The sequence below is a fragment of the Ipomoea nil genome, unplaced genomic scaffold, assembly GCF_001879475.1.
Source record: "Ipomoea nil cultivar Tokyo-kokei standard unplaced genomic scaffold, Asagao_1.1 scaffold3199, whole genome shotgun sequence".
Classification (NCBI taxonomy): domain Eukaryota; kingdom Viridiplantae; phylum Streptophyta; class Magnoliopsida; order Solanales; family Convolvulaceae; genus Ipomoea; species Ipomoea nil.
Genome location: NW_017619627.1, coordinates 734,331 through 761,583, shown reverse-complemented (window position 1 = coordinate 761,583; position 27,253 = coordinate 734,331). Strand labels below are relative to the sequence as shown.

Sequence of the window (27,253 nt, the reverse complement as noted above, 5' to 3'; positions counted from 1 at the left end):
ACACCGTCGCTCGGGCAACTCCCGGTCGGTCTACGACCGGGTTCTTCTCGTGGAGCCCGACCTGTTACCTGCAAAGACAAGGAGAAAGAGACAAAGGCTCCTCGGTCGTGGTGAAGCTATGTCGGTCGGGATATTCCCTACCAATAGAGTTCTGCAGTTGTGAATATAAAGTTAATATAAAGTTCAAAAATTCTGAATATATAACTTTACAATTATGAACATATAGTTCAGTAATTATGAACATAGAACAGTGTGCTTACACAACATAATTTACCTTATTTACATAATTGGGCCCATTATGAGCTGGTAAACACGAGCCTAAAACATCAGTGGATAAAAGCAAGGCCCAATACAATGCCCACGCAGGCCCGCTAAGAAGACAACTGGCACACGAGTTCCCAATTGCCAGGAAAGGATCAAACCGAAATGAAAAGTAGAACGAACCCTACACTATTCGGTCTTCAACAAGCATCAAACTTCATCGTCCTGACGCTGCGAAATCTGTTATGCTACTCCCCCGTCACGGTACTTTTCAGATTATCTATGCTCTTTCTTATCTTCATCTTATGTGTTCATTCAGATTATGACCTAATAATCATCGTTCAATCATTTCCTGTAAATGGAAACCCCAGTATTTCTTCAGACTGCGGGCAATTTGATTTAAGTTTTCCAAAAAAGTAAAAATGCTATGTTTTGCGGAATTCGTATGAATGCACTAAATATAAAGGTGTAGCAAACATAAATAAATAAATGAAAGGAACTCCAATGAGCTTCTTTTTGGTACCACTATATGAAAATTATAGCTTTTTTTTTTTTTTTTTTTTTTTTTTTTTTTTTCTTTTAAAAAATAATTTTTGTTTAATGTGTAAATGTTGATCAAAGGCATAAAATCGGTTACAGTAGAGAACTGAATTTATGCACTGTAAAATGTGATGAAGGAAATCAAGGAATATGGTTTGCTAAGTCAAAATGAGTAACTATGCATCATTTCTTTTTTATTTCAGGGACTTAGTTGTATTTGTATGCCATAGAGGCTACGAATGGTTTGAATTCTTGTAGGTGCTGGCTGATCAGTATTTCCTGATTTTCCTCATAGGATGGTGGTTTGTAACTACAATTCTACTATTTGCTTTAATGTGATTATTTGTTTCTTAGGAATGATTATCTACATATGTTGTTGAATTTTGATAGCTACTTAATGTCTTAATGTTAGTTCTTGATACACTTTAATGTTTGATTTTCACCAACTATTGGCTTCAGGTCTCAACCTGGTTACGCTAACTGCTGCTGTGGAATTACCTGGAAAAAGTGAAAAGAAGGGCAACGATAAATTGTTTCAATTATACATCTTTATATATTTTTCACTGTTCATTTCATGGAAGGACGTAAAAGAAACCATTTAAAGCAACGCCCTAGCCCTCAATTTAAGAAAAAGGGTGGTCCTAAAAGGGGGAAGTGGAATAACCCTATCCCTAGAAGATCTTCTGAGAAAGCACATGTTTCTGATACTGTTTATCGTATTCTTTGTCAATCAAGAAAGATTGGTAGTGTAATTGGAAAAGGTGGTAGTATAATCAAAGCCTTGAGAGAAGAGACTCAAGCAAAGATCACAGTTGAAGATTCTGTTCCTGGTTCGGATGAGAGAGTGATAATTGTCTCTAGTCCATCTGCACAATTACCAGAAGTTACTGAAGATGTGGACATGGAGCCACATTGCGCTGCCCAAGATGCTCTTTTAAAAATCCATGAGAAGATTGTCGAGGAAGACTTGGGTGAAGCAGGAGATGAAGATAACAATGAAATTGCAGTCACTACACGTCTTCTTGTTCCAAACAATTTAGTTGGTTGCGTTTTAGGTAGAAAAGGAGATGTTATTCAAAGGTTACGAAGTGAAATTGGTGCAAGCATTCGTGTTCTTCCTCCTGAAAATCTGCCCTCCTGTGCTATGAGTACTGATGAATTGGTTCAAGTAATTTTCTCATCTCTTAAAAGAGGTTATTATGGCTTTCTTATGTTTGGTTTGCAAAATAACTTGGTACATAATTCCCTTGCTTAGTATTTGTAATGATTTTGACTCGTCTTCAGCATAAGCTCTTATCATGTTCATCTTTGGGTGCGAGCACTTCTCTTATGTTCCCATGTTTGTCATAGATTTCTTTCACTAGTAGTGCTCAGAGAAATCCCTCTTTTACTTTATAGGTCTCTGAGTTTCTTCTGCGTCTAGTTCTCACATAAACATGTTTCGCTCTCAATGAAGGGTTGTGTTCCCATTGCTATTTGATTGGAAATTTGTTTGTGCATTACTTGGTAGGTTGTTATTGAGCATTAACCTTAAGATGTCTTCTGCAGTCAAGTATCCTTGATGCAGCTGTTTTTCAGTTTCTGTTTGCCTCTTTTTCTTTTTAATGATCATACACTCAACTGGATTTATGGTCATCATATTTGACATCTACCTTTCCTATTCTTTGTTATGTGTATTTTAAATCATTCATTGCTAAATTATTTGAGTATATGTTTTGGATCACATCAGGTCAAATGTATTTTTCATATTGATAGGATTTCGCAGGTATCAGGGACACCTTCTCTGGTAAAAAGAGCTCTGTATGAAATATCAACATTGTTGCATGAAAATCCACGCAAAGATAAACCACCTCCCATGAGTTATCCCGTGGCTCATGGTGTACAAGGTTTTAGATCTTCTGATTTTCCCATGGGAGGTATGCTCCCCCCTGGAAATTCAGTTTGGCCTAGGCGTAACCATAATTTAAATGGTATGTCACATCTGCCAGAGGTGGGAGGATATGAGAACCAGCCTTCTAGATATGGAGTTGAGAATTTTGATATTGTTCCTCCCCCACATGGTGGAGAACCTCCAACTGAATTCACTATGAAAATTTTATGCTTGGCTTCAAAGATTGGTGGAGTTATTGGCAAGGGAGGCCTTAATGTGAGACAACTGCAGCAAGAGACGGGGGCTAGTATTCATGTCGAGGATGTATCGGCTGATTCTGATGAAAGAGTTATTCGTGTCTCCTCTATTGAGGTTAGATTTCCCAAATGAACATGATATTTTATTACTTGTGTGTAACATCACTGAGGTCAATATTCTTTTTCCAGGCTCTTTGGGACCCCATATCACAAACTATCAAAGCAATCCTTCAGCTTCAGAGTCAAACTAGTGAATTTTCTGATAAGGGAATTATCACTACTAGGCTTCTTGTCCCCTCTAGTAAGGTTGGCTGCATTCTTGGACAAGGAGGTCACGTTATAAATGAGATGAGGAGGAGGACTAAGGCAGACATTCGTGTTTTCTCAAAGGAAGAGAAGCCCAAATGTGCTTCCAAGGATGAAGAACTTGTGCAGGTAAATTATTTGTATGGCCAAATTTGACTGGTTCTCTGTCATTGTTAATACTTAATATATTGAAGCTTTGATCCCATTTCCTAAGTGTGTTGGGTTCTGACATGTTCTATATGCTAAGAAAAGATTCCATTGTGAAGCTGATTTGGGTTCCTAATAATTCAGATTTCGGGTACTTTTGGTGTTGCTAAAGATGCCTTGACTGAGATTGCATCAAGACTTAGAACAAGATGCCTTCGAGATTCAAATGCTAAAGTAGAACCTGCTCCCTTAAGGATGGCCCCAGTGTTTGGTCCTCCTGGAGACTTCCCTGGTGTCAACCTACCTCCTCCACATGGTGGCTTAGGTACAGGCAGCTCTAGTAGATTTGACTACTTGAAGGTAAATAGCCTGGATGGTAATATATTGGTCAGGCATTAGTGTATGCTTATGCATTATATGTGTCTTAGATAATGCTAGCCACTAGCGCATAAACACTGTGTCTAGCTTCCCTCACTTTGTATTAAATTCATTCAAGGTTAGATGACTCAACTGGTTCCCAAGAATAATCCTACTTGAGACCCAAATATTGTTACTGTTGAAAATATGAGAATATAGAGATTAGGTTATTTTGTCATTTACTCATTTATGTGGAAAAAGAATGGTGTTAAAAATACTTAGGATTGCTGAAGTAATCAAACATTGATAACCCTAAGTTGTCATTATCATATTCTCAAGTAGTCAAGTACCTTTAAGAAATGTGCCAAACTGGGAAAGATTTTTGGGACAAGAAGCATTCTCTTGTAATCTTTAAGCTTTAGAGGGCTTGGGATTCTTTTTGGTACAATTTTTTTTTTTTTCTGGGTGTGTTGCATTGCTGCATTACAAAGTTCCTCAAAGTTGGAGGATTTGTTAAATGTGTTTGAATAACAAAATACATGTCCAATTTGAAGGGTGATGTTCGTGAATATGACCTTCCTAATTATCCAGGTCTTCCAAACTCCATGAGGTATTGTTTTTTACTTTAATGTGTTGTATCTGGTTCATTTGTGTTTAAGTTGAGAGGATAACTTTTGGTTATTCTGAAGCAGATATCCGAATATCAGTAGTCCTACAGATCTGAAGATTCCAAACAGTGCCATGAGTTCTGTAATTGGTACAGGAGGGGGCAATATAACTGAGGTAAATTTCATTGTAAATGTGTGAGGGATTAATATTTTCTCCAATAGGCCATTGCTTGAACCTAGAATATGCAGTGTAAAGTTGATCAAATGAGTTAATAGTTAAAATCATCATACTTCAGCATTCTTTTTCAGGTGATGCCCTCCATATTCTAAGTCCTCTCCTTATCAATAAGGATCTTGATCTACAATATACTTGTATGTATGAGAGAATCAAGAGAAAGTATAGTTATCTTTTCACCTACCACTCTCTCTCTCTCTTTTACGCACATCCACACAAATTTCTCTTGCCATAGTCCAGATTGTATCATTAGGTAATGTCTAGAAAACTTGTTTGTAATATAATACTGAAAATAGAGTAAAAATGTGATACCATCCCCATGCTGATGGCTGTTTTCTTATAATAAAAATTTGGATTTTGTTTTGATTTCTCTTTTAGAGGATTAAACTGTTTTTTTTTTTTTTTTTTTTTCTTTCTTCTTGTTATGTTTGTAATTGTAAAATTTGTTCCTCATTCCAGCTTGCTGCATCAAGGATGAAACTTCGTGATCCTCAGCTTGGTGGTCCTGAACATTTTGCCGAGATTCACAGACCTATGGAGCATTGGAGCCCTCCACGGAATAATTATCAAGGATTGGTTTCTTCTTCTGGTCAAAGCAGTAATCCTCAGCAAGGTGCGTACCACCAAAGTTATACTGTCCAGCAAGGAGCCTACTCTCAGTACAACCCTTCAGAAATGCACTACCAAAACGTTAACGCCCACGCCTATGAAGCTCCTCACCAAAGCATCCAGGCGCAACTACCATCATATCCAAACACAAGCGCACAAGGTTCTACCAATTTTGATATCAGATAGTAGGTTGCCGCCCACACTGATTACTGATGATTATGCCATTTTTGTACCATAACCTGTCCTTGATTGTGCCATAATTGTTCTATGAGATATAGGGATGTTGTAGATGGTCATTTTCCTAAGTCCTAACCGGCCCTGAATGGGATTAAGGTGGAGGGAGGAGTGTCTTAAGTCTTAACTAGAGCTCTGCTCTTTAAATGCTTCAGTACTGGGGCAGGGCTATCAACATGTTCACTGATGTTCTATATTATTTCAGTTCTTTTTGCTTTCCTCTTACTCCCCTTTGTCATGGTTACCACCTAGACTTTGCAGCATATCAAGGTGCGTTTAGTAGCCGGGGGAACTGTTTTTTTTTTTTTTTTTCCTAGAGAAATGAAGAACTTGAAAAATGAAAACAAAAAATGCGTATGTTTGTATATTTTTCAATTTGAAAACAAAGAATGAAAAATTAGAGAGAAAATTTGAAGATTTGAAGGAAATGCATGAGATGGAATATAGAGTGCAGGGTTAGCCCACTTAGGTTCAACCCATTGCTAGGGATCGGAGGGATAAGTTGTTCACACCCAAGCAAAGTTAACGATGTACGTTTTCCCTAACATTACTTTCTTCGTGACACTAATTTGGATTCTTTTTATAGATTATTTTTGCTGTCTATTAAACTTGTAACTTCATAATTACTAAGTCAATCGTCTCAGTAACTTATTCAGTGTTAGCCCACTCTAACACTTTGGCAATATATATCGTGGGTCAGGGTCCACATAGCATTGTGGACCCTAGATCAAAACGACCTATAACAGATTCTATAGTTTCCCTTTCTTATGTTTCAACACAAATTTTAATTTATTCTAGGTATATAATCAATACTCTTAAGGTACATAATTTCATAACATGAGACACAAAAACTCATAATACAAGATACATACACATGTTATATATTTACTTATTCTCAAATTTTATTTATGTAGATAATATATGTCCTATAGGCACATAATTTCATAATACACGACATAAATTCGTAAAATAAGACACACAATATGTTGTGTGTTACACAATTACTAATCTATTTTAGGTACAAGATTCATACACTTAAGGTACAAAATTACATAACATGAGACGCATAAACGCATAATACAAGACACATATTTTATATGAGGAAATTTCCAAAATGGTCCACCGACTATGGCTCTTTCTCAAATTGGTCCTATGACTTCTAATTGAACCCAAACTGGTCCTCCAACTATTAGATTTTAAGCCAAATCGATCCCTCGTTAGTTGGGTGTGAACTTGTCGTTATATTAAAGGGCAAAACAGGAAATTTACATTGTATAATGCTTCTTTCAATACTAGATCTATAGATTTTTTTACTTGAAAACTTACCTTTACCTGTTAATGATCAATTATTGCATATTAGATGTGCTCATGTTTTAAATTTGTGTTCAAGAAGGACTACATAGTTTGAGTGATTTAGTTGAACCAATTAGAAAATGTGTTAAATGGCTTAGATACAATTAAAAAAAAAAAAAGTGAATTTAAAATATTGTGTGCACAACAAAAGTGAATTTAAAATATTCTACATATAAATTGTTATGTGAAACTACTCCATATCATGAGGTAATAACTATTTTATATAATACGGGGTAGTAATCAAACTAGTGATACTTGAGTAATTACAACTCAACAATGAGAAGTAGCTAGTAATGTTTGTGCAATTCTTCAATCATTTGATAGTGCTATAAAATTATTTTATTTAGTTTATGAGCCTAATGTTCATTTAGTTGTAACTGAATGCATTACAATTGTTAGTGCTCTTCTTTTATTGAAGATCCTATTCTGTCTGGTTTAGTTCAAAATATGATAGATAATTTATATCATATTTTAGTGATATTCCTTATATTTATGGTTTAGCTGTTATTCTTGATCCAAATGTGTGTATAAATGGATTAAATGATTTATTAGATTTTTATTATAGTGCTTTGCATTTTCCAAACTATATTCAACGTGTTCAAAAGTACATTGATGATTGTTCTTATTTATTAAAAAATTTATATGAAGAATATTCTTCTATTTATGCACCACAATCTGTTGATCCCGTTATTGTCCGTAAGAGTAAGTGGCATAATCCTATTGTTTCAACAATATTAAAAAAATAAAAAATCAAAAGGTTGTGGTAGTGGTAATTCTTCTGAAATAGATACATATTTATCTTTTAGTTTTGAAATAAATGATGATTTTCATAAACTAACATTTTGGAAAGGAAACGAAATAAAATTTCCTATTTTGTCAAAAATTGCAAAGGATATTTTTGCATGTCATGCTTCAACAGTTGCATCCGAGTCTACTTTTAGTGTCGGCAAGAGAGTATTAGATGATAAAAGATCAAGTTTGACACCGAATTCAATCAAAATTTGTGTCATGAAGAAGGATTGGGACGCTAGCTGTCGAAGAACGCACTCAAGATCAACTTGCACTAATTGAAGACGATGGGCATAGATGAATAGTTAGCCATGGATACATCATCTGAAGCTACGCCTATTGCTAGTTCTATGCAACCTTCGCCGATACTTATGATCAATAATGAAAATGAGCTAATCCAATGAGGTACGTACCAAGAACCAAACCTTATACCATGGACTTGGGTTCACACTGCACTGTGAACCCTGGTTCATGTGTATGTGTTGTGTTGTGACTTTTGTGTCTTGCGTTATGAAATTCTATACCTTAAGAGTATGAGTTTTGTACCTGGAACAATTTAGTAATTGTGTCTTATGTTATGAATTTATGTGTCTTGTGTTGTAAAATTCTGTACTTATGAACACAAATTATGTACCTAAATAAGATTTGAAAAATAAGTAAATATATAACATGTGTAGTGTCTTGTGTCATGATTTTTTGTGTCTTGTGTTATGAATTTCTGTATCTTACAAGTATGAATTTTGTACATTGTCATTTTGATCTAGGGTCCATAATGTTATGTGGACCTGGTCCATGATATAAATTGCAACCAAGAACGGCAAATTATGCTGTGCATCCGTGTGCACCATGCATGGTGCACACGGATGCAAAAACGGTGTCGTTTTACTTAAATAAAAAAAAAATATTTTCGATTGTCGTTAGTTACGTAAACGTATATTCATAATTTTATTATTTCATGATTTATAGTTATGAAATTATGGATGTGTAGTTATGCAATTCTGGATTTATAGTTATGAAATTATGGATGTGCAGTTATGCAATTCTGGATTTATAGTTATGAAGTTATGGATGTGTAATTATGCATGCGATTCTGAATGTATAGTTATGAAGTTATGGATTTGTAGTTATGCATGCAATTCTGAATGCATAATTATGAAGTTATGGATGTGTAGTTATGCAATTTTGGATTTATAGTTATGAAGTTATGGATGTGTAGTTATGCAATTCTGGATTTATAGTTATGAAATTATGGATGTGTAGTTATGCAATTCTGAATGTATAGTTATGAAGTTATGGATGTGTAGTTATGCAATTCTGAATTTTTATTTTTTATTTTTAAAACGGACGTCAGTCGTTTTTGCACACCATGCATGGTGCACACGGTTGCACAGCATAACGCTCCACCAAGAACCACGTGGGCTTTAATTCCTCTAAATTATTGAGGATACATATGCATCTTAATTTTTTACAATATTAAGAGTAAGCCTAATTATTTTTCTAAATGATTATAAAAACCAAGAACTACGTGGGTTTTGATTCTTATAAATTATTAAGGATACGTAGGCATATTAATGTTTCTCAAGATTAAGACAAACCCAATTTAGAAGTCTTTTATAAATTTTTAATTTATCAATCTAAAATAATTGAGTGGCTAAAAATCAAATGAACTTTATAAATTATAATACATTTTATAATATTTATAAGTTATCAAATAATATTAAGTCTTATATAAATTTTTAATAGTACAAGACTACAAGTTCAAATAATATTAAAGTCTTTTAGAAATTTTAATTTAGTAGAAAATCATATTAATTTTTAATTTGATACACGGGTTGGACTTCCATTTGGAAGATTATGAGTTCGAGCCTTAGTGGAGGCGTTATTGGTTCTTTGTGTTTCAGCAGGTTGAGAAAGTATATGAACAGATACTACAATGTAATAGGACAGTAACTTTCAAAAAAAAAATATTAATTTTTAATTTTGAGATTAATGGTTAAAATATTATTTTTAACAAAAATATTAATTTTGGAAAAGTAAGTTTGTGTGTGTGTGTGTGTGTGTGGTAATTTTGTTGAAACCGAGTCCACCATAAATCGGGTATAAAAAATATAGAACGAGGAGTAGGAAAATAGAAATATTATTACTCAGGGCGTGAAGCCCAAAAGAATATGTTCAAAGCCCAAAATACCAAACCAAATGGCGACCCGAATAATAAATAAATAAATAAGCTAGGGGACTAATAAATAAATAGAATAAAATAACCCAAATATGTTACCGCCACGACTCGAACCCGGACATACCAGTAGGGAAGAGAAAACCACCACATGACCAGAGAGGAGATCCTGTCCTGAGGGTTGTCTTTACCGGACCAGACCCCCCCCCCCCCCACCCCCCTTATATTATTCGAGAACCCCCCTACACCCTCCACGTTTACGACCACGCATCCCACGTTGTCTTGTCCTTCAACCGCATCAACCTCTCGATCCAGCCTCCTACCGCCACGTGCCCGAACTTCCCCCGAGCAACCCGAGGAGTACTGCGAAAGACACGCGAGCGAGGTGCCAAGGGGGCGCACACTATCACGCCACGCGCCTCACCAGGCGCCCCCTAATGCGCGCGTTCGACCCCCAGGCCGCCCAGGTGGCGGGGCTACCATCTGCCACCCTAAGTAACTGGACATGACGCCGAGGGGCACAACCAACGCCCTTGGGGCGCCTCGGCCCCGGGCGTCCAGTGCGCCGGCCGGCGCCCCCCGTCTCCCACCTCGCACTGCTTTGTCTTCCACCTTGTACCCTCCTCCTCTAGGCCTTGCACCCCTCCTTCCCCAATTATTATTGTGTGGACCATTTAAAAAAAAAAATCAGTTTCGATTCCTCTTAAGAGCATTATTGTGGATATATAGTTATGAATTATTGTGGATATATAGTTATGAATTTGTGGATATATAGTTATGAATTTGTGGATATTTAGTTCATACATTGTGGATATTTGGTTAATTCATTGTGGATATTTAGTTCATTAATTGTGGATATTTAGTTCATTCACTGTGGATATTTAGTTCATTCATTCTGGATTTTGTGTTATTCATTCACTGTGGATATATAGTTATGAATTTGTGGATATATAATTCAAATTATGCACACAAAAAATGCTATTGCCGGGAATCGAACCTTAATTTTTTTTTTGAGTGGGACGTGCGTTTTTAGTCAAAACGACGTCGATTTTGCAACCGTGTGCACCATACATGGTGCACACGGTTGCACAACATAATTTGCGTTTGCCCTCCTTCCCTGCCTTGCACCCCTCCTTCCTTTCCTAGCCTAATAAGACTTGAGCCAACTCTTTCCTTCAACACCTCCAATTGGGCCAAGACTTATCTAATAAAATAGGACCCGTGGTTCCATGTCCCAATCAATATTAATTATTATTAGTGTATCAACAGGTTGAAGTAATTTAACTGGGAACAACTTAAATTATTAACATGTAATTAAGTGTTCAAATCTTATTTTAAACAAAATAAATTTATTTATAATAGTTTATATATTTAAAATAAAAAATAAAAAGTTTCGGGCCTAGCTTGGGACCGAACCGACACTGCATAATTTGGACCGGTCTCGATCTGTTCTAACCAAGGCCCAGGTCCTGAATAATCTAGTCCAAGATATAACAGTTGAACATCTTTACACTATACCTTGTCTGACCCCTAGGTTTCAAAAAAACAACCTTGGTCATACAAAATTAAGTTTGTATTCCCACCCACGCAAATGAGTGGTTTACATCTGTCATTTCCCGTTAATGCTACACTCTGTCTATAGTATAGCCGCCTAAGCTTTGACAGCTAATTTTCATTTACACTCTCCTCTCCAGTCTCCACCACCATCTCCTTTCAACTTCTTAATGACTCACCGCTGCTTCGTACGTCCCCACCCCCATTACCATTAATTCCCTTCCAAATTCTTGTTTAACTTTCGGCGTTATGTACCCACACCAATAATTATATAGTACGACGTCATAATTATCTTATTATTTTGTGTATTTAGTTGGTATACGCTCAAACATTTAATTCGGAAACAAAGTTTTAAATTTGACTTCATTGTAAACGTTGTTTATTGATTTTTTTGATTTGGACCAATTAAGATAATTTAGACTAATTTACATACTTGTGTGCTTTTGTGACTTTATTGACTAGCTAGGGTCATAAAATAAATTTTACCCACATTCCTAAGTAGCAACGAACGTAAATCAAAAGAAAATGAAAAAAAAAATTATTGTGCAGGTATAAGAACTTAAGAAGCACATGATTACGATTTACGACTGCTCGCAACGAAAAGGTAATAAAAAATGGTCCTGTATTGACCACAATTTATTACTGAGCTGCCGCCTACAGGTATATATGAGTAATCATTAATTGACTTAATACCAGAAGTAAATGAATAGCGAATGTATGTAATAAGAATTAGGGCATCCACAATATAATAGGGATTTTGAGTGGTTTTCTAGAAGATCTAAGCTTATGGAGAAGAGAGTGCTTTGGGACTTCATGTAAAGAGTTGATTTTTATCAGAATTGTGAGCCCTACATGGAGAGAGAAAGGAACTGTAGACCCCCTTACATAGTGAGAGAAAAGAACTGTCGGCGCGCGTTGACGGCACAAATATGCACCGCGTGTAGTACTGGGCGCGTAAAATTATCTTTTGTCATTTTTTTTTCGACTGACAGATTTGTCAGCCTTGTTTTTTAAAAAATAAAATAAAATAAAATAAAATAAAATTCTCCTCTTCCACTCTCTCGTCTTTGCTTCTTGGCACATAAAAACCTACAAAACCTCGTCTATTATGGATGCTAAGCTCAATTAGTTCTTAATTAAGTGATAAATTGTGAGTAAGGACATATGATCGAGTATTAACAATTGTAATGTGAGAGTTATACATGGTCATCCCACCTAATGAATCATTGACTCATCGTAATTTACTCATTTACTATCCTGTTGGTCGGGTTATTTTCAAAAGATTTTTTTTTTAATATTTGTTTTATACATACGACTAACAACTTACAAATAAAAATAAAAAGAAAAAACAAAACAAAATGTCAAACATATAATTACTTTTAGTAAAAACCGTATCTGAATTCTCAATTGAAAACTTAAATGCCACCTAACTCAATCAACAAATCATTCGCCACTTATAACTCACCACCAAATCTCCCAATTGGTTGGTGATTGCAGTACTAGGACCACTATGTTGGTAGGAATATGTTCCTGATGACGTGCAACTTTTTTATTTTTTTATTTTTATTTACTTACACATCATGGTTCGAATATGCACTTTGGGTAAAACTCACATTGTGACTCTAGCTAGTAAGTAATAAAGACAGTAATAAATCATCTTAGGTTGTCTATATATGATCGGGGTTCAAATCAAGAAAATTAATAGACAATTCTCACAAGTAATCAAACTTGGAACATTGTAGTTATAAAACCAATTGTCTGACCAACTTAGCTAAAGCTGAGGTTGCCACATGCACCTTATTGTTCCTAAATACTTGGTACGGTGCACACCAACATCTTTTATATCAAGTACAACCTCTCATAGTATGTTTAATTGCATGCATCAAGTATCGTTAAGTTTAATTTTGTATGGAGTACAATGCAACCAGGCCACCCAATGGTATGTAGGCCTAACTGCATCAAGTACCATAAAAGACATATATGGACAGTATCTGATACATACAACTCATACGGAGTTATACACCGTGCAAATTGGTATTAGTTTGGATTAACATTTTAGAATTTCTTTAAAATTTATACATTTAAAGATGATAAACAATTTAAAGATTGAATTTAAAGATGATAAACAAAGAAAGAGTAGTGTATATTTGATCAATACACAGTAAACATAACATGTAAAAATGGAAAATGAAACAGATAATGTATATATATTGCACCAATACATGAAAATATATAAAAGATGAGATAGAATATATAAAAATTAAAGCTTAACTACTTCGGGGATGTGCACTGGGTACCTATCGATGCAATCTAGCCATGGTCCATCGGCAGGTTTTTTAAGGTTGCGGTTGCATTTCCAGACCGCACTGTTACATTTGAATCCACTCCCGAAAGCGATCTGCCAAATCCTGTCGCCTTTCTTCATCCTCCCTTTGGATTCGATGTAGTTGAGTTCGTACCAGAGAGAAGAAGACGACGTGTTTCCGAATCGGTGCAGCGTCATCCTCGAGGCCTCCACGTGCTCCGACGAGAGCTGCAGGTTCTTCTGGAGCTCGTCGATGACGGCGCGGCCGCCGGCGTGGATGCAGAAGTGTTCAAAGGCCTGTTTGAAGTCGGGAATGTAGGGTTTCCATTTGGGATTGAAGATTTTCCGACCGATTAGGGTGAAGAGGAAGAGGAGCTGCTCCGACGCCGGGAGAACGAGCGGACCGATTGTAGTTATGTTGGATTTGAGCGCCTCGCCAGCGATCACCATTAGGTCTTTGGAGAGGTTGATTCCGACTTTCCCTTGCGGATCTTCCTGCTCATAAACGCAACGGTAGGCTTTGTCGTCGGAGCCCTTGTGCGTGCGGACCACGTGCATGAGCCGGTACTTGGCCCGACCCGAATCGCGCCTCTTGTTGGACACGAGAATGGCGGCGCCGCCCATTCTGAAGAGGCAGTTAGGGAGGAGCATAGCTCTCTCCGATCCTTTGTAATAGTTGGGCGTAATAATCTCTGTGCTAACCACCAGCGCGTTAGAATTGGGGTGCACGTGCAGGAGGTCACGTGCGAGATCGATCGAGATCAGGCCGGCGCTGCACCCCATGCCGGAGAGATTATAGCTTTTGATATTACTCCTCAGCTTGTACTTATTAACCACCATCGCCGACAAAGACGGCGTCGGCGAGAACAAGCTACAGTTCACGATCAGAATATCGATGTCTTTCGCCTTCAGCTCCGTCTTCTTCATCAGAGCATCAATGGCGGAGAAGATAACCTCCTCCGCTTCCCCTCTGGCGGCGTCCATTGTCGGCTTGGGAGGGATGTAATGAATCGCCGCCGGCAGACAGGTTTCCTCGCCGAGGCCGGAGCGCTCCAGGATCCGCATTTGAAACTCCACGCTCTTCGGATTATCCTTCAAATTCAACCTCGAATGCTCCATGAAAGTCGAGAACGGGACTCGGCAGGTCACCGGCGGCTTGTAGCAGGCGTAATCCACCAGGTAGATGGAGCGCGGCTTGGACATCAAGTAGAGAGTGGCGACGAAGACGAGGAACAAGGAGGAAAACAGAACATGGATAAGCTCCAAGCTCATCACAGAATCCTTAATCCTCATCACAATCTCCTCCGGACCAAACCTTAAAACCTCGATCGTCACTCCCGCCATTACAGGGACTAGCAACAACGTTAGAATGTGGTTTACCAGGTACTGGTACCCCAACTTCACGTACTTCAACTTCACCGATGATCTGTTATTGAACCCCGGCGAGCTTTCTTCCGCCATTAATTACTCTTCTTTCACTCTCTCACTGTACTGGTGCGGTTGTGAAGATGGAAAGTACATACAGAGAGGAAGAAGATCAGATATAGAAGAGAGAAAGGGAGTGTATAGGATAGTACGTGGGAGCTGGGGAAGAGATTATATAAAGAGTAAAAGAGAGAAGACATAGCAACTCTAGCCAAGTTGATCATACTGTTAGCTGGGTAATAGAAGATTTTAAGTTTGATTTTTAGTGAAAGTGATTTATTGGTCTTCTTAATTTAATTGATCAAATAATTTAGATTATTTAATCTTATTTTTTGTTGGGTCATAAGACGAATTTATGTGGTGCATACTCTCTAAGCTATAAGTTTAGCTTGTGAGTCATAAAAAAAAGTGAGAAGTTTGATAAACAATTTAATGAAAGGCAGATGGGAGTATTAAATGAACAAGTTTGTTTCATGTCACACAACGCTCTCTTAGCTGGATTTTCTTTCTTTTCTTTCAAATCTTTTTTATTTCTTCTGGTGGTTTCTTTCCAGGACTATGTGGTCTAATGATACTCGAGTTGGACTTCCATTTGGAAGGTTGTGAATTCGTGCCTCAGTGAAAGCGTTATTGGTTCTTTGTATTTCAGTAGGTGTAGCTTGAGAAAGTATATGAACACATACTACAATGTAGTAGAGCCAGTAGCATCCAAAAAATAAAAACCATATTCATTCTAAATTTATCATTTTAACATGACAGTATTTAAAAAAATTTTGGAGGGATTAATATCGAGTTACTCATATCTAAAATTTTACATTTTGATAATTTAATATTAAACATCTAAGAAAATTTTAGAGGGGTGAATATCATTACTCATATCTAAAAATTTACATTTTAATAATTTAATATTGATCATCTAACTATAATGTCTGATAAAAAACCAACATAACTTGACCTTATTGAATTGGTTATTTGAAAATCTTGCTTAGAACCTCTTTTTTTTTCAATTAAAAAAAAAAAAAAAAAAACTAACTTTCCAACTAATAACCCCACGTCCCCACCAATCCACCATTAGCAGTACTCACTAATTCAGCATTTAAAACCCTAAACAGATTAATGGATTAATTCACTACTTGACGCAACTCTTAAAAATTAAACATATATAAATAACAGTTTGTAATTAACTAGTTAATAACTTATTGTAAATCAAACTATGGCCACTTTACCCACTTGGGTCATGTAGCTATATATGGTTAGAGGAGTGATGAGTCCTACTAATACCTAACCATTATATTGATGGATCCACAATCTTTTTTCAAGACATAGTTGTAATTTAGCAGGATTTTAAAGCACTTAAATGAAGTGAAAAGCACCCTACACCGCTACTTGTTTTTTTTTTTTTTTTTTTTTTTTTTTCGCCAGACTATATCATGAACCCCATGAACTTGTCCCTATGTCTATGAAGAGGTAAACACCAAATTATTGTACCCTTCCACGCACAAAAAGCTTGTTTGTGACAGGGTTCAAACCTCCATCTTATCGCCAAAAATAAAATTTTAAATGCAGTTGTTTATTGCCAATGACCCTGTAGTCTAGTGAAATGAAGTAAGTGACTTTCTTAAGTTGGAGGTCATGGGTTTTGAGCCCTAGTGAGAGCTTCAATAAGTTGAGAAAATAGATATGAACAGATATTACATTGTAACAAAATCAATACTACACAAACAAAATGCAGTTGCTTATCCACTAGACCACTATCTTAGATTGCTTCTTGCTTTTTTTTTTTTTTTTTTTATTTTTATTAACGAAATAATTAACAAAATTAGAATGCAGACTTGGTGATGAGTATGAGAATTAGTCAGAGCTACCATGCATTATTTTCCAATTATGGCGCTGTGTAGTTTCAACCACAAGATAAGAGTGCAGTCCGAGGTGGATGGGACATCAAACTGTTCCTAATTTCTGAGTTAGATGTTCTACCTTCAACTTCCTTAATTTCTTGTTATTTTGTTTTTCCATGTGGGTCTTTGTTTGTGATTATATAATACTATATATGTCTTGATGATGTACACTAATAATTAAAACCAGTTAAGTAGACTTACCTATATTGGATTCTTAATTAATTTAAGGATGAGTGGGAGCTCTACCGATTTATATTGCTAAAAAAACACCCATTCTCGACCGCCAACATTTTCCAACCACTCAAAAAAGGAAAGAGATTCCCTATGTGATGGTGTGCATAGGTAAACTCCGTTTTTACATTGTAGCCCGTAAATCACACAGTAAAGAAAAATTGCACTAGGAAGACCGTGTGTAATAGACTTGATCGAGACCTTTTTCAAGTACGATTAGTAATGGTTTGTATTTTCTATCACCTCTGATGGGTTGTCAAAAATGAATTTAATAGATTGTGGTAGCTAAATTGGCTTCTTATTAAACTAACTAGTTATAATGCGTGCATTGTGCGATTAAATTAATGTCCAATACGAAAATTAAAATAATTAAATATTTAGTACAAGTTTAAATATAAAAGTTAAGTAATATAAAATAAAAATGATTTTTTCAATGTAATCAAAATGATTATTTTCAACTTATAATAAAAGTAGTTTTTTTTTTAAACCAAAAGCCAAACTGATACATTAAAGCAACTCCGCAATACAATCAGGAGGGGCCAGATGCCACCCTCCAAGGACAGACGATGAACCAGCCGCTACCGCAAGCGTGTGAGCGACCTGATTCGTTGACCTTCTGACATGGCGAACCAAAACGTTCCCCATGACACTAGCAGTCATACGACACTGCTTAACCACTAAACCAACATAAGAGAAATCATGTTTTACAGAATTGAAACTAGTGCAAAAGTTTAAACAATCAGACTCTAAAACGTAAGTAGATGTGGGACGATGTTTAATCCAATTCAAAGCTTCCTTCACTGCTAATGCTTCCGCCAAGTACGGGTCATTGCCACACAGAAGCAGTCCGCTCCGTGACGCCACGAAGGAGCCATCATGGTCCCGGATTATGGCACCATATGATGCCACACCAGCCCTTAACGCAGCGCCAACTGTACATGAGAGCACTCCAGGCGTTGGCCGAGTCCATTGGTGCGTGCCTGGACATTGGCTCGTCACTGCCATGAATGTAGTTCTCAACCCGCGCCAATCTTCCAACAACGAGTTAACCGCACAGTGCATGGCTTCCACAGTCCACACCTTCGCATGCCACACTAGATCATTTCGTACCCTCCAAATCACCCAAAATCTGGCTGCCATACGCACAGGCGCTTCCTTATCCGCCAAACGCAAGGTGGTCTCAATGTAGTGCACAAAAGACTACCCTTGCAAGACATCACCACACCTGAAAACCTGCTTGGCCACATTACAAAGAGTTAATAAGTGAGTGATCGTCTCATTGGACGACGAACACAACGGGCAGCCACCCCTGGCCCAATGAACACATGCTTGGTACGTAACACATCACGCACCGGCAGAATATCACGTAGACAACGCCACAGAAAGTTCTTTAGTTTTGGCGGTATTGGTAAACTCCATAACCGGTTCCACTCGGTAAAATCCAACATAGGCTCTTAAATTGCACCATGCTTTGTCAACAAATAGTACCCATTTTTTACCGTATACTGACCTTTTATGTCGCCCTTCCAACACCAGCTATCTCAGCAGTGAACCAAGACTGGCGTACGCAGAATACGTGCAACATCATTGGCCGTAAATAAGTCATTTACCACATCCACATCCCACTCGCCATCCGCATTTATGAGATTGCTTACACGGGCTTCCCGCAGCTCATCTATATAGCCAGTTTCTAGGCTTGAATCCGCAGCATCCACTAACCAAGGCCATTCCTAAATCAAAGTATCAGCACCATCACCAACCCTGCGCACAACCCCTTTGCGAAGCAAATCTTGCCCCGCTAGGATGCTACGCCAAATATAACTAGGATTGGAACCAAGCCTAGCTTTTAAAAAACAGTCATTAGGGAAGAAGTACCTGGCTTTTAACACTCTAGTCGTCAAAGATTCAGGTGCGGTAAGAATGCGCCAAACTTGTTTCGCCAATAGTGCCACATTAAACTCACGCAGACGCTTAAAACCCATACTACCACAGGATTTTGGTAAAGCCATACACCTCCAACTCAACCAATGGAGTCCACGTCTCGTAGCCCCACCATGCTGCCACCAAAACCTGTTCATCATATTCTCAATTGAAGCACATATAACTGTAGGAAGTAGAAACACAGACATAGATAAAATTGGCATTGCCTGCGCAACACTCTTGAGCAGAACCTCTTTCCCAACACGGGAAAGTAATTTTTTCTGCCAAGAACTGACCCTCTCCCTCACCTTCTGTTCAATATAACGAAAAACTGATGTTCTATTCCTACCAAGAAATGATGGTAAACCCAAATACCTGCCGAAACCTTCTACCTCCTGAACCCCAAAGGACGCGCCCACACGATCCCTCACCCCAGACATGGTATTTGTGCTATACATTATGCTTGACTTGTCAAAATTGACTAATTGCCCCAAGGCTTGCCCGTACCGGTCAAGACATTCCCGCACAGCTTGAGCCTCAACGTCAGTCGCCTTAAAGAAAAGGAGGCTATCGTTAGCGAAAAACAAATGTGACACCGGGGGTGCACCTCGGGCCACCTTCACACCGTGTAACAACCCTTGGCTCTCCTTACGCTGCAACAAAAGAGATAAGCCTTCTACACATATTATAAATAAATAAGGCGACAAGGGGTTACCTTGTCGGATACCCATTGTAGGACATACCGTACCTGCAGCCTCCCCGTTAACCATGACGTTGTACCTAACAGAGGACACACATACCAACACCAGATCAACCCACCCACGGGTGAATCCAAGCGCTAGTAACATACCCTCTAAGAACCCCCATTCCATCCTATCGTAAGCCTTCGCCATGTCCAATTTCAGTGTTTCCCCAACCCACAATCCCATCCTTCTTTCTCCTTAACTAATGCCCCACTTCCCCTGCTACTACAGTATTGTCAGTTATGAGCCGATTAGGGACAAATGCGATCTACGTCGACGAAATAATAGAGTCAAGAACAAATTTCATGCGGTTCGCCACAACCTTGGCGAACACCTTATAGGCTACATTGCATAGAGCAATGGGCCGTAAGTCAAAAACTTTAACAGGAACCTTCTTCTTCGGTATTAAGACTACATTAGTATCGTTCATACCCGGGGGCAACCTGCAATTCTCAAAACATGCTTTAACAAAATCAATTAAGTCCCAACCAACAACTGTCCAGAACGACTGATAGAAAGACGGTGTCATACCGTCCGGTCCCGGAGCCTTATCAGGCGCCATCGACAACAAGGCCTCTTTCACCTCATTCGGCTCTACCGGCCTTAGCAACATATCATTGCATTCTGGGCTTACACGCCCCGAAATAGCCCCGTAAAAATCCCCTGAACAACCACTAGAACGGAAAATTTCAGTATAATACCTCAAGATTTCTGCATTCAAGGCAGCTCCGTCCACCCACTCAACTTGCTGGTTTTGTAGCCTTAATAAATCATTGTTTTTCTTGCGGGCGGTTGCACACTTGTGGAAGAATTTGGTGTTTAGATCGCCCTCCTTCAACCTCAAATTTTTTGACAGTTGTCTCCAGAATATTTCTTCCTGAACCTGCAACCTGTTTACCTCACCCTCCACCTCCCTAAACCTGGCAACATCAACATTTAGCCTACTACCCCGCAACCTCTCCAGAATACCCCGCAGCCTCTGCAGCCTCCTCCCGAACTTACTGAAATACATACCCCCCAACCGCCATAATTCTTTGCCACACTTGCTAATCTTCGCCTGGAAGCCCAGGCCCCGTGAGAAAACCCATGTCTGCTCCACAATGCGCTTACACTCTTCATCCAGAAGCCATACGGCCTCAAACTTATATTGCCTCCCCACCCCCACCCCCCAACCCCCTCTCGTCGAAGCGGTCGGCCGTCAGGGTCTAACACAAGTGCACTGTGGTCCGAAGTGAGAGTCATTACATCACAGACAATAACATCCGCGAAGGCTTCACACCATTCTAAATTGCCCACGGCCCTATTGAGCCGTTCCTCCACCCATTGCTCTGTGCCACGGCCCTTTTCCCACGTGAACTGGTATCATACCATCCCCAAATCAAACAGCTCGCACTGTGACAAAGTGTCGTTGAAGCCCCAGATCAGCGCATCCGGATGTAGTATCAAACCTCTCTTTTCAGTAGGACTTGCCATGTCGTTAAAATCCCCAAACACAACCCATGGAAGGTTGGAACGTGGCTTCAACCTGCGCAAGAGGTCCCATGATGCTTACCTACGTGCTCTCTCAGGGAAACCGTAAAAGCACATGAGGCACCAAGGTATCTTTCCCGGTATCGTTACTAACATATCAATATGGTTAACAAAATAATCTAATACTTCCGCCATATCCTTATCCTTCCAAAAGATAACCAAACCACCTCCCAAACCCTGTCTGTCTACAGCCAGCATCCCCTCCCAGCCCATACGAACACGTACCTCTTCCATCTTCCTGCTACAAGATCTGGTTTCCATGACAAAAACCAGACTGGGTTGCTGTTTAGACATAAGGTCCATTAGTTCCCGAACTGTTCGGGGGCTCCCCAAACCCCGACAGTTCCAGCTTAGGACACTCATGTCGAGGGGCGGGCCGGGACATCCGGACCCGCCGTCACCAGGTTTTTTGAGGCTTCTGCCATAGTAGTGTCCACAAACCCCTCTACACCTTCGCTGGTATCCTCACGCCTACGCTTGTTTTCCCCATGCAGCACCACCCCAGCTTTAATTTGTTCGGGATGACTCATAGCCGACAACGAGGCAGCCCCAACAAAAGCAGGCTCCGCCGGGAGATCAGCTAAGAGCCATGACGCACCCACCGATAACGCCTGTCGCCGCCCTCCTGCCCTCAACTACCCACCATAAGGGTAATCCTTTGGAGTGAGACCTTCTGCATAAGCTTTCCTACAGAACTTATCAGAGTGCCCTAGTATACCGCAACAAAAGCAGAAAGTGCTTAGGCATTCATACCTAAACAGGATCCAATGGAATGAACCATCCCTCCGTCGTACCTTCATCCGGCGTTATTTGTAAAGATAGGGTTGCTATCGCCTAGGGGAGTGTCAGTAACACTTGTGAACTAATATTCTTGGGTATACCCCTCCGATTGATCCAAAAAAAGAAAAAAAAAAAAAAGATGAGTACTGTTGTATATAATTATAATCGAGAATAAAAATTATGTCCTAAAATTTTTTATATTAAAATAAATTAAGCTTTTTTAATGTAATATTGACGAGTTAGTAAAACTTAGAATAGTTATAGTATGACATTCATATTCTTTTAGGATAAAGATTCAAATTATAATAGTTTTACTTTTTTAATAGTTGAAAGAAACAGTTAAATTAAGTAAATATTATCTTACATATAATAAAGCTATATGGTTGGGAAATAATTAATGGTATAATTAATTACCAACATTATTATTATTACTAGCTATAAATATAAAATAGCCACAACATCTTTTACTAAAAAAAAAAAAAAAAAAAAAAGCACAATATTTGAAAAATAAAATAGCTGTTTTTTTTCTCGCCCATAACAAATGATTACATTTATTGAATTAATGGAATTATTAAATGTTATGATATTAGGATTAAGGATTCCGATTCCCGATTAATAGAAAATATGAAACGATGCAATATTAGTTAAATCTCTGGCTTTACAATGAAAGTCTATTTGATATGCTTTTGTTATTTATGGTGGTTCTTGGGATTACAATATTAATTAAATTTTCGATGAAAGTCTATTCAACATTTGAAACAGTGCAATTAATGCAAGCCTCTACATATAATTTTTCTCCATCTCAAATGCTTCAAAGGAATGGCAGAAGCGAGAAGGGATGAAGAAAGCACATGTTGCGGGCCGTGGGTCAATTATTGGACTTCAGAATTAAAAAAAAAAAAAAAATCATGTAAGCCATAAATAAAAATTTAAATATATATAAATGTATATATCGTATGGGTCTTTAATGTTTTTTGGGATGTCTAAACTTAGGACTTTTAAAAGAAAAAAAAATACATTTGAATTATCTCCACAAAAAGTGGTCTTGGACTTATAAAATGACATTTTAGTTTATTGAATGCCATGTGCATAAAGAATATATTATATAATCATATAAAAAAATATGTTCAATTAGAGTATAAATTTACTCATACAAAATTTGAAATTTGCTTTCTAAATGTAATTATCTTAGTTATTATTCGTATTGTGAAAATTATAATATAGATGAAATACAATTAAGAATAAATCAATGTAATTATGTAAATTCTCTCTATAAGTTTATTTGAATATGTACATAATTAGAGATTATATTAACCATACAAAATTTTAATTATAATTTTGTATTCTATAAAAATAATAAATACTTGACCAATGGAAGCCTCAAAAATATTATTATATTAAACAATTTAAAATATTTTTATTTTTTCTATTTTTTTATTTATATTTATAATAACATAATTTTCCCCCGTGCATCGCGCGGGTGAATTACTAGTTATATTTTAATTACCATAAAGAAGAGAAAAATGAAACGAGTTCCATTTTATGTACAATATAACTTAATTGTTGTTGTTGTTATTGTTGTTGTTGTTGTTATTATTATTACTATTAAAAATAATAAATATTTAACGAAATATTCCATTATTACCGTTTGTATATAAATGGAAAAGTAAAAAGGGAAGATGATAACTTTAGAAAGAGTAAATGACCAATTTGGTCCCTCGAGTATGTTATAATTCTCAAAGTAGTCGTTGATTATCAATTTTACCCAATTAAGTCATCAAATATTGAATTCGTATCCAATTTGGTTCTCCGCCAGTTAAGTAATTTCATTGAACCAACGATTCTGTTCAACAGGTCTATTGAACTCATTGGGGACCCCGTTGACTGACCAAATTGTCTTTCCTGATTTATTCTTGCCTTTACAACATGGATTTGTTTGTTAATTTTAATTTAGCGAATACATGGGTACGTCTCGGCTGTCCAATCTCTAATCTTAATGGTTTAAATTAATTCATAGGTTCTTATATAAGAGATGGTTCTCACTTGAATCGGACTATATATATAAGTATATACAGATTAATAAAAGATTGATGTTTCTCTCTGTATTCTCGTCTCTCTCTACTTTATTGTATATTCTGATTTTTACGCAAGGATATTTCTGATCAGTTTCACATACAACAAATAAAATATTTATTTCATATACATTTAGTGTGGACAAAATTGAGAAATATATTGCCGAATCAATGTATATGAAACATATTCTCTTAAATATGTCTACGCAAACATGACAATTTTTATTTTATGGTCAAAGACTTTGAATTTTTTTTTTTTTTTTTTTTTTTTTTTTTTTTTGTGATAAGTGTAAGAACCTTTTAAAAAAAATCTATTTATACTATATATTAGCCAAGGAGTACAAGTTATCATAATTAAACGTTTGATTAATTTTTGTTTCAACTTTTTTGTTTTTTTTTGTTTTTTTGTTTTTTTTGTTTTTTTTTGTTTTTTTTTTTTTTTTTTTTGTTTTCGTTTACGGGTACACATTGAAAGATCCATTTATTTATTTATATGATATGAAGGTGTTTACTTTGTCAATGAAAAACCTAGCTACTTGTGTACAATTAGTTGTCAATAATAATAATAATAATAATAATAATAATAATAATAATAATAATAATCTATCTATACTATATATATAATAACAAAATCATGAAATTTTAACTTCTCGCCCAATTCCTAATTATTATACTATATATAATAACAAAATCCTGAAATTTTAACTTCCCGCCCAATTCCTAAAAAATCTCTCTTCCCAATAAAATATATTGATTTCTACCTTCACATTCATACAATAATTCTGGGTAAAAATTCTATTCTAAAATTATAAAATAGAGTAATACAATTCCCTTTGCACATCTATATTATACTAGTTTTTTACGCGCTTTGCGCGAATGGGATAATGCCCAATAATTATTTTTAAATAAGTATTTCAAAGTATATCAATGCTGTTCAAAAAAAAAAGTATATCAATGCAATATTATATATGAGATTTCATGCATAGGTAAATAAATGTTGAATTTGTTTATTTAAATCGGTAATTTAAAGTATATAAATGCAAGATAATATATGAGAGATTGATTATAATTGTCAGTAAAATAAATGTTTGCAACTTTGTAATAACGCTAGTCTAAATAAATACGGAGTGCTACTTTTGATTTAAATTTCTCTAATTCTTCTTAATTCTCTTTTGGGTAGCATTATCATTATCGTCATCTTCAATACATGTCCTCTTTTTTATTTTTGTGTTTTTTTATTGGTAGTGTGTCATGCGCAATAGGGTTACTGGTGGTAGCACAAACAATCATTATGTTGTGGAACTGTGTTCACCTTGCAATGTGGACACGGTTCTATGTTCATAATTATAAAGTTATGTATTTATAATTTTTTTAACTTCATATTCATAATTATTGAGCTCTATATTTACAATTACGGAACTCTATGTTCATAATTACTGAATTATATGTTCATAATTATAAAGTTATATATTCATAATTTTTGAACTTCATATTCACAATTATTCAATCTCTATATTCATAATTACAGAACTATATGTTCATAATTATAGAACTATATGTTCATAATTATGAACAGTTTTGGAACCGTGTCCACCTTGCAAGGTGGACACGGTTCCACAACATAATTTGCACAACATATACATCGTGCAATAAGATTATAGTGTAGGAAGATTTAGATTTGTCTTGCTGTGCATATGACTGTGATTTTAGTTGTACTATGAGCTCTTTATCTTACAAGAACCTATTGATATTTGGTAGTGGTAGTTTTTCCCCTACATGTTTCATGTGTTGTGAGATGTGTATCGTAGGTTATCATGTGAAAGTATTGAATAAAATATTAATATTTATTATATTTGTATAAAATACTTGGTAAATAAATATATATAACATATTTTGTATTATAACTTTGATATTTAATTACAAGATAATGTAAAAAGAAGACAATAGACAATGTAATGAATATAATAAATTAATTAATTTAAAGGTAAGTAATCTTTGAATTGTAGGAAGTACATATAATATAACTAATGAAATTATATCTCTTTTTAAATTTTTTATAATGAATATTTTTTAAAAATAAAGACATTATAGACATCTAATTCTAAATTAATTAAATGCATATGTATTATTTTTTTGTTGTACTAATTTTGTTCAACAACAATGAAATCATTGATTTTTTTTTTAATTTTCATTCGTTGTTGAGACAAATTGTTTTGAGAGTATGTGGGAAAATGACATTTTTCCCCCTAAGTTATATACTTATAGCACTTTTTCCCCCTAAATTATTCAAGTGGCTATTTTTCCCCCTGAAATGTTAAATGTACATATTTACCCTTAAAATAAATATTCATTTATTTTTCTTCTCCAACAAATTATGGTCACAATTTGGTTCAAACCAAATATACACTACAGCAACCAACCGAAATATTCTAATTACAATTTAGAATCGAAATCCGACTTTTAGAGTTTATTCAAATCGCGAACCGGGACGACCGGTTCATGTTCCGAACTGAAAAAAATAAAATACATTTATTCTTGAATTTAGACTATTTTAAAATAAAAAATAAAATTTTAAAATAAAGACGATTCAAAATCGCGAACCGGATTTGGAACCGACGGTTCACGGTTCAGAATCCAATTTTTTCGATTCATAATTTTAATAAACTGAAATTCAAATATTGGGTTCTGAATCTGAATCATAACCGGAAACTTTTAATTTGATTGCTATAGTGTCCGGTTCAATTCGAATCGAACCGTGGTCATCCCTACGTATACGCAATAATTTGTTGGAGAAGAAAAATAAATAAAATGTTTATTTTAAGGGTATAAATGTCAATTTAATATATCAAGGGGAAAAACCGCCACTTTTAAAATAATTGAGGGGGTTAATGTGCTTACATAAATAATTCAGGGGGAAAATGTGTTATACATATATAACTCAGGGGGAAAAAGTGTCATTTTCCCAGAGTGTGTCAATGACAATTGCTTTCAATTGCTAATAAATAATTCAAAATATATGGTCACAATAGATATTATTATAATGATATAGTAAAAAT

The 27,253-nt window shown here is 36.2% G+C and overlaps 3 protein-coding genes across 6 annotated transcripts; 1 reads left to right on the top strand and 2 right to left on the bottom strand.

The window, feature by feature from the left end:
• Positions 1 to 404: 404 nt before the first annotated feature.
• On the top strand, positions 405 to 5,649 carry LOC109168518 (KH domain-containing protein HEN4-like). 4 transcript variants are annotated; one of them, XM_019317559.1, is made up of 9 exons: positions 405 to 525; positions 1,005 to 1,103; positions 1,261 to 1,969; positions 2,567 to 3,043; positions 3,118 to 3,363; positions 3,526 to 3,741; positions 4,293 to 4,348; positions 4,431 to 4,521; positions 5,041 to 5,649. In XM_019317559.1, exons 3-9 carry the CDS (start codon positions 1,376 to 1,378, stop codon positions 5,374 to 5,376), a joined length of 2,016 nt encoding a protein of 671 aa, XP_019173104.1. In that variant the 5' UTR covers positions 405 to 525; positions 1,005 to 1,103; positions 1,261 to 1,375; the 3' UTR covers positions 5,377 to 5,649. The 4 variants fall into 4 exon arrangements, with proteins under 4 accessions (XP_019173104.1, XP_019173106.1, XP_019173108.1 ...); XM_019317561.1 differs by lacking the exon at positions 1,005 to 1,103; XM_019317563.1 differs by lacking the exon at positions 3,526 to 3,741.
• Positions 5,650 to 13,384: 7,735 nt separating this feature from the next.
• On the bottom strand, positions 13,385 to 15,216 carry LOC109168519 (3-ketoacyl-CoA synthase 5-like). Its single transcript, XM_019317564.1, has one exon. The coding sequence runs from the start codon at positions 15,057 to 15,059 to the stop codon at positions 13,554 to 13,556; it is 1,506 nt and encodes a 501-aa protein (XP_019173109.1). The 5' UTR covers positions 15,060 to 15,216; the 3' UTR covers positions 13,385 to 13,553.
• Positions 15,217 to 18,882: 3,666 nt separating this feature from the next.
• LOC109168431 lies at positions 18,883 to 19,965 on the bottom strand. The gene is made up of 2 exons (XM_019317455.1): positions 19,816 to 19,965; positions 18,883 to 19,725 (listed from the first exon to the last, which is right to left on the bottom strand). The coding sequence occupies exons 1-2, from the start codon at positions 19,963 to 19,965 to the stop codon at positions 18,883 to 18,885; spliced, it is 993 nt and encodes a 330-aa protein (XP_019173000.1).
• Positions 19,966 to 27,253: the final 7,288 nt, after the last annotated feature.

Bases quoted from the DNA above. Each gene is read 5' to 3' on its own strand.
- LOC109168431 (XM_019317455.1), bottom strand. From the start codon at position 19,965: ATGGCGAAGGCTTACGATAGGATGGAATGGGGGTTCTTAGAGGGTATG. The intron at 19,726-19,815 runs GTATGTCCTACA...CTTTTGTTGCAG, and splicing joins ACGGGGAGGCTGCAGGTACG to CGTAAGGAGAGCCAAGGGTT.
- LOC109168519 (XM_019317564.1), bottom strand. From the start codon at position 15,059: ATGGCGGAAGAAAGCTCGCCGGGGTTCAATAACAGATCATCGGTGAAG.
- LOC109168518 (XM_019317561.1), top strand. From the start codon at position 1,376: ATGGAAGGACGTAAAAGAAACCATTTAAAGCAACGCCCTAGCCCTCAA. The intron at 3,044-3,117 runs GTTAGATTTCCC...TTCTTTTTCCAG, and splicing joins TTCGTGTCTCCTCTATTGAG to GCTCTTTGGGACCCCATATC. The intron at 4,349-4,430 runs GTATTGTTTTTT...ATTCTGAAGCAG, and splicing joins GGTCTTCCAAACTCCATGAG to ATATCCGAATATCAGTAGTC.